General features: G+C 38.9%; 1 protein-coding gene across 4 annotated transcripts in view; it reads left to right on the top strand.

Moving 5' to 3' along the window:
• KDM6A (lysine demethylase 6A) overlaps positions 1 to 7,428 on the top strand; it is a 106,348-nt gene that overhangs the window by 75,612 nt on the left and 23,308 nt on the right. For all 4 annotated transcript variants that reach the window (XM_077927375.1, XM_028727332.2, XM_028727331.2 and 1 more), the window contains one exon: positions 5,883 to 6,012. In XM_077927375.1, coding sequence (XP_077783501.1) covers positions 5,883 to 6,012 — 130 coding nt within the window. The remainder of the gene's footprint in view (positions 1 to 5,882; positions 6,013 to 7,428) is intronic.

Here is a 7,428-nt window from a genome sequence, read left to right as displayed (position 1 = left end):
TGCAGGGGAGTAGTGTTGACTTTCTGTGACTCTTAACAGATACGGACCCCCCCCCCCCAATTTTTTCCCTAGTGTTTATGTATGTAATGTGTTCTCCCCCCTACTCTTTTTTACATTCTCCCTGCCATCTGAGGTAACACAGAGGGAAGAAGATTAGTACAGAAGCACAGTTGGGCCTTAGAAATGAGAGGGTCCAGAACCCTGAAGTTGGATTAAAGGCTAACATTTATTATGACATAAACTTTCTTGGATTAGCGTCTATTTAATCATATTCAAGGAATGTTATCCTCGAGTAACAGGTATAAATAACTAATGGATGTAGAGAGAGGTTAAAAATTTGCACCCATGAGTTTCTTTTCCTGTCAACTAAGGATAACGTTCAATGCATCTGATAAATGGGACTCTTAATTCATGAAAGTTTATGCCATAATAAATTGGTTAGCCTTTAAAGTGCTGCAATATTCTTTGTTTAGATTAGAATGGACAAGAAAATATAAAGTAGGGTAGGAGAAGGAAGAAAAGCGTTGGGGACTGACCGATAATGTAAGAGACCATAGAGCAGCAGGTGCAACAAGACTCCTAATGTCATGTTACTGAATTCTGTAGTCATGTGTATATTATGTGTAAAGATTTGTTGTAAAGCTACTAAATTTCAGCATCTGTCTTAATTGCTGGGAATCCCTTTGCTACCTGTATTCTGCCTTTTAATCTGTCCTTTTAAACCTATTCTTATCTGAAAGATGTTCCATTGAATGATGCTTGCCATTAAATTTCTGTTCATTTTTTCTATGCTGTGCTCTATTAAGATGAGATTAACGAGAACTGTATATTGTTGGAAGCATGAGCTACCACTTGTAGGCATTTTATGATATATTCTGCATTATTTCACTTTCCATTGATTATTAAGGAGCCCGGGGCAGCAAACAACAAGTTTAAAATCAATGAGAAAAATTAAATACTTGAATAAAATATTTACCAGGTAATTCCTAGTATAAATATTGGTAAAATGTTTTATTAGATTTTAAATATTCAGTTAATATCCTTGCATTCTTTTATCATGCTCGGTAAAAGTATAGCACTCCTAATTTGCTGAGCAAACTTGTTAGCAACAATGAAATTTCATTTCTGACTGGTTACACACCCTTTTCATTTACTGCCATGCCCCCAATAGTGCATTAAATAAAGATACGGTTGCTTTCCAGGAACTCCATCTGCACATGAGACAAGCTGTGTAGAACATTTGTATATAGCTCTGTGTTCCATTTTATATTTAGTAGCTTTGTAGCTTTATGTTTAATATTTATAACCTCAGTAGCATGTGAGTGAAGGGTTTTATGTATTAGTAGCATATATGTTTTATCCTAGACACATAAGAACTTGTTTTTCAAAGCTTGACTGTGAATAGAAGTCATTGCTGAGGCTTAGTTAATATCTCACTTAAATCTTATATTTTGTTTTACTTAAAAATAAGGTGTGACTTCTGGAAATGGAAAGAGAATTGTAAGCAAATATATAATCTACACATTGGACCTTAGCATAGATACAACCCTACTGGGCTCAATATTGCCTTACTTTCCAAGCCTTCCCATCCTTATTCTTTTATTATTGTTTCCTGTGATTACCAAAATCTTTAAAATCCATTTGAATGTTAGTCTTGCAATCATCTAAAATGTTATCTCCCTATTTGAAATGGTTCCACAGCAGCTAATTAATAACTTGGCCATTATTAATTTAATAGCAGTATATTAGTAAATACTTAACAACAGAGCTTATTAATATATTGTTGATTAATGAATCCTTTGCTGCCCTTCTCCTCACTGAATGAGTTGTGAATTAGCAGAGGCTTTCCATACTGGAAGTCCAGCAGGGTACGGGTGTTCTTCAATTCCTCCTCCCCCCCTGCAACCTTCCCTACAATGTTCCACACTGTCCTGGAGGGTTCCCCAACCTTCTAGAACAGATATTTTACAAGTGTATTTAGCTGAATAGGTTAGCAGAGTTTGGGAAAATATTCCCCCATCCCCTCCCTTTAAGTTAGGCAATGCCTTCTCTGGATGGACAGTCATTTTGCGAGTGGGAGCGGAACATAGGATTTCACACTATATTTAATAGAGTTTAAACCTGTTTAAGCATCTCTATTCATCTTCCTTGAATATAATTTGTTTTCCCCATTTTTCCCCCTTTGCGTATACTTGTAAGGCCCGAGAAGATTAAAAGGATTTCAGATTTATTTCTAGAAGTTATAGAAAAATAACATATTGTTTGACAATGAAGAAATGTTTGGAATGTTTGTTTGGAATGAAGAAAGGTGGTTAATACTGTGGTTAATTCAGCCTTAAAAAATAACTAAACAGAAGCCAGATATACACATCCCAAACTTCTCATCCTCTTCCCGCCCACGTCACTGTAGTGTTATGCAGACAATGGTACTGTCTCCTTAAGATGAGAGGGTTGGGGAGAGTGCATGCAACTATTACAATACTGCTCTACCATATCACTTGCTATCTGGTATATAGCTTTAAATGGCCTGAAAGAGGAAAGACAGAAAAGATAGAGCGGTGTGGCAGAAGAATGGTTGGTGTAGCTGCAACTTGTCTACTACCTTGGAAGCAATTGTTACCAGCTCCAGGTGAATTGGAAAATCCTCAAAGATTCTTCAGGAATAAAAGATTCTTTATATTTTTGGCCAAAAAAAAAAAATTGTATTCATAACACTAAATGTTGGTCTTTTTTATTTTCTGATTTCATTGACATTTCGCTGCAAGACATATTATTTCTGACAACTTATTCTGAGGGTTTTTGTGTTTTTTTGGCAACACATTATTTTGTTAATTTTCTTAACAGACAACGCAGGAAGCACTGAACAAAGTTCTCTTAACACCTTACCAATAGAAGAATAATTACAATTACAATTACCATTTTTCTCTGTAGCTTTTCATTTTTATTTTGGTTCACTTAGCATATCAAACCCTCCAGAAATTAATATATTCTAACTATTAATATATTCTAACAATAGATTCCAGAATTAAATAAATATTATTAAATTTTATAACACATCTATTGAATTGTAGTGTTTAAATCAAAAAAATTGTTGTTTTTGGACAGTTGATCAGTTGCCTGCTTTGGATGGGGTTGTACTCACTTGAAAAGCAGGTTTGTAGTTGGGGTACTTCTGGATCCATCTTCATCACTAGAGGCTCAGGTGACCTCAGTGGCTAGTGCCTTCTGCCAGCTTTGGTGCAGGAGGCACATTCACAACCTGCAGTGTTGCGTCTGCGCATGTGCGAGCGCCGAAACCCGGAAGTAACCCGTTCCGGTACTTCCGGGTTCGGTGCGGTGCGCAACCCAAAATCGCACAACCTGAAGCATCTGTAACCTGAGGTATGACTGTAAATTGCTATTCAGCTTGGGGCCAGGATATCTGAAATATCATCTCATCCTTTATATACCAAATTGACCCCCTGCACTCTATAGATGAAGATCTTATCAGATCCACACCATGTCAGAATAGGGCCTTCAGTGTTGTGGCACCTAGCCTTTGGAACTCCCTCCCCTTGATATTACTACTACTACTACTACTACTACTACTACACAGGCACCATCTCTGTTCTCTTTTTGGCACCTCCTGAAGACCATACTCTTTTCAGTTGCCTTTTAAGCTGAGATCTTTCCCAATCTGTATCTGTATTGGATTTGTTTTAAATGTTTCTATTGTTTTATCAGTAGGTGTTTGCTGCCCTGGGCTCATTTGAGAGGAAGGTGGGAGATGGTGGTGGTGATGATGATGATGACAGTTCTTAGGATGATCTCCTGTTAGCATAAAGTCAGCATAGAATGGACCCCCTGCTTTGGGGTTTGCTTTGGAGAGAAGCAGCATATTGAATTTTGATATTGAATATGGGCCGGGAAGATTTCCTTTTGACCATTCTTCTCCGGCTTGGTGCCCTCCAGATGTTGTTGGACTACAGCTCTCATCACTCCCAACCATTGCCCATTCTGGATGGGGCTGGTGGGAGTTGTATTCTAAAATATCTAGAGGGCACTAGGTTGGGGAAGGGTGTTTTGATCGTGATCTGCTTAAAAGTTCAATCCTGGTTTGTATAAGTAAATAATAATAATGTAATGCTAATGTTTTCATCCAGCCACTACTCCTTCCCCAAATACTTATTTTTCATCTGTTCTTTGCTATATGCAGTCACAGCTGTTTAATTAAATCTTTTGACTACCTCACATCAAATATTATAAAAATAGAATGTTTCTAGAGATGTCAAAAAAGACCCCGCAGCATATTTATCATTCTAGACATTTCCTATACTGTTATAAAACTTCTGAAATTGAATAAAGCTTATCTCATGAGATCTGCAAAACACGGTAGGGCTTATTTGCACATCACTTTAAACCATAGTCAAACTAAATAATCTTTAAAATGTGGTCGTGCATCAAGCCAGAGCACACTGCTGAAATTCATGAGTTCATTCCATGCAGCACTTCACTCTACCACCTCTCCTGCTGGTGTCACGCTCCTGGTAGCAAATTGGTGGTTTAGCTTACTTTGAAACCATGAGTGGTAAGCCATGAACAAAATCAAGGTTTATTTGGAAAGAAACAAACCATGAACCAGGTTCAGACATTACACTAAACTAAGCCATTGCTTGCCTCCTGGCAGCACAGCAGCTGTAAGAGTGGGGGTGGAGCAAAGGACCCACAATTTTAGTGGTGTGCACTTTTCAGCTGCATGTTCACCTTTAAACCACAGTTTAGTTTTACTATGGTTTAAAGTGACATGTGGATCAGACCATAGTTAGTGGCTGCAATTACTCCTTTTTTAAAGTTTTAATAGATTTATTGTAATACAGTCATACCTCTGGTTGCTAACGTGATCTGTGCAAGAGGCACTTTTGCATACCGCAGTCTGAAGCACTGCGTCTGTGCACGCGCGTGACGCGATTCGGCGCTTCTGTGCATGTGCGTGACATTTTGTGTTTCTAACCCGTTCCGGTACTTCCACGTTCGGCGCGGTTCGCAACCCAAAAACGCGCAATCCGCAGCATTCGTAACCTGAGGTATGACTGTACCAGTTTTGCTGTGTGTTGTTTTTAAAAAGAAGATTTGGGTTTGGACTTCAAATTTTTCGCCACCCCCAGCCTTGGCATATCTCTGATATTTGTATGAATGCAGACCCTTTTGAATGTGTATGTGTGCCCATGCACTGATGTGCATGTGCTTTCCTGTATTCTGTCAGAAGGATTTACTGGTCACATAGCTGTTTTCTTTCCTATCTACCTTCTTTCCTGATGTTCTTCTCCATCCCTCCCTTCTGGGCTATGAAATGGGGAGGTGAATGAAGCTCCCAGTTAGCTCTTTGCTTTGAGCAACTAGATGCGCACATCTACCTTTGCTCTGTTTCCTACTCCTCTGAGTGCACTGATACCTTTGAATATATTTATGTTGATGCTCTCTGAACCTAATTAGATGTCTTCCAACTTTCCAAGAGTTGCATCCAACATTAGTTCTATTCAGAGTAAAAACCAAAGAAATTCATGGACATGACTTAACTTAGGTTCATCAACTCTGAGTAGAACTAACATTGGATACAGCCCCATGTGAACAAATGCTCCTTTAAAATGGAGACAATAATCTACTTAATGTTTCAGGTTAATAATCTATTTTTCAGATAACTGCTATTGAAATTGATCTTAAACTCAAATATAAAAAGCTCATATATATGTATAGTGTGTGTGTGTGTGTGTGTGTGTGTGTGTGTGTGTTTCACACTTGATAATCAGTTCACTTTTGGACTTAAACTGTATTTATAGTAATTAAAGGTTCATATTTTTCTGCATTCATCAGATGTTTGTATAACTGTTTTTGTTTCTTCTTAGGAATCTGGGTAAAAATGGCTTATCTAACAGTAGCATTTTATTGGATAAATGTCCTCCTCCAAGACCACCACCACCTCCATATCCTCCCCTGCCAAAGGACAAGCTTAATCCACCTACACCTAGTATTTATGTAAGTATTGTTTAGACAGTTGTAAGAACATTTTGTTGCCTTTTAAAATAAAAGACTATATGCTGATCATGTTTTACCAGAAATACTCTTGCTATAATCCATAAAACCCTTTAGATTTATAAAGGCCCTAGTACGCATCAAAACATTTTTCACAAAGCATATTGTCTTCTACCCACCTCCCAGTGCTGCATTTTAAACAGCTTTTCAAAGCGGTTTATAAAGCAAAATGACTTATTAAATGCAAATACTGTAAAGGGATAGGAATTCTGCTGAACAAAAAGAGCTCATCAGGCTCATGGCCACTATTTTAATACCTATTTTGGAAACCACCTGGAAATGCAGGTTTATAACATGAAATAAATCTTCGAGTGTCTATGTTTGTATGTGATATTAACTATGGTATAGCAGGCTGTGAACAAGCCTAGCTTCCTCCCACATCTGCGCATTCCCAGATCTGCCTCTCCTCCTTCCACACAGCCAGACGCAGAACTTTGGTTTACATTTACAATGGTTAGTTCAAACCATTCAGTTTCAAAAACCATGGTTCAAAGTGGGCTTGCTTTAAACTAGGGTTGTGGAACCTGTGGTCCTCCAGATGGTTTTCGACTCCAAGTGGCTGATCCAACAAGCACTGTTTGTATTTAGGGATGATGGAACTTGTCCAACAACGTTTGGAGGGAACAGGTTCTCCACCCTTGCTTTACACTTACCGTAAAGGTAAAGGTACCCCTGCCTGTACGGGCCAGTCTTGCCAGACTCTAGGGTTGTGCGCTCATCTCACTTAAGAGGCCGGGAGCCAGCGCTGTCCGAAGACACTTCCGGGTCACGTGGCCAGCGTGACAAAGCTGCTCTGGCGAGCCAGCACCAGCGCAGCACACAGAAACGCCATTTACCTTCCCGCTATAAAGCAGTACCTATTTATCTACTTGCACTTAGGGGTGCTTTCGAACTGCTAGGTGGGCAGGAGCTGGGACCGAAAGACGGGAGCTCACCCCGCCACAGGGATTCGAACCGCCGACCATACGATCGGCAAGTCCTAGGCACTGAGGTTTTACCCACAGCGCCACCCGCGTCCCTACTTACCATAGTTAATGTCAACTACAGTTTGTCATTACAAACCAAAAATAGAAGCAAAATATTACAAACCAAAAATAGAAGCAAAATATTATGTGAGCCTAATAGGACTCACGAAGCTGGACTCATTTTGGTCCTAGAGAACCATAGTATAGCAGGATGCTCAAATGCAGTCATTGTATGCTTAACATTTTATATTCTGGAATTCAGATTATGTATCTCTTTGTTTCTGTCTCTGATAAATATTTCAGTTGCCAACATATTCCTATAACATACACACCCTTGTAACTTTCTAAATACTGCAATAAGTACTTTTTCTATAGCAACTAGGAAAAAACAACC

The sequence above is a fragment of the Podarcis muralis genome, chromosome 4 (assembly GCF_964188315.1).
Source record: "Podarcis muralis chromosome 4, rPodMur119.hap1.1, whole genome shotgun sequence".
Taxonomy (NCBI): Eukaryota; Metazoa; Chordata; class Lepidosauria; order Squamata; family Lacertidae; genus Podarcis; species Podarcis muralis.
Note: the sequence above shows the minus strand (reverse complement) of the source record. Positions and strands in the feature narration are given on the sequence as shown.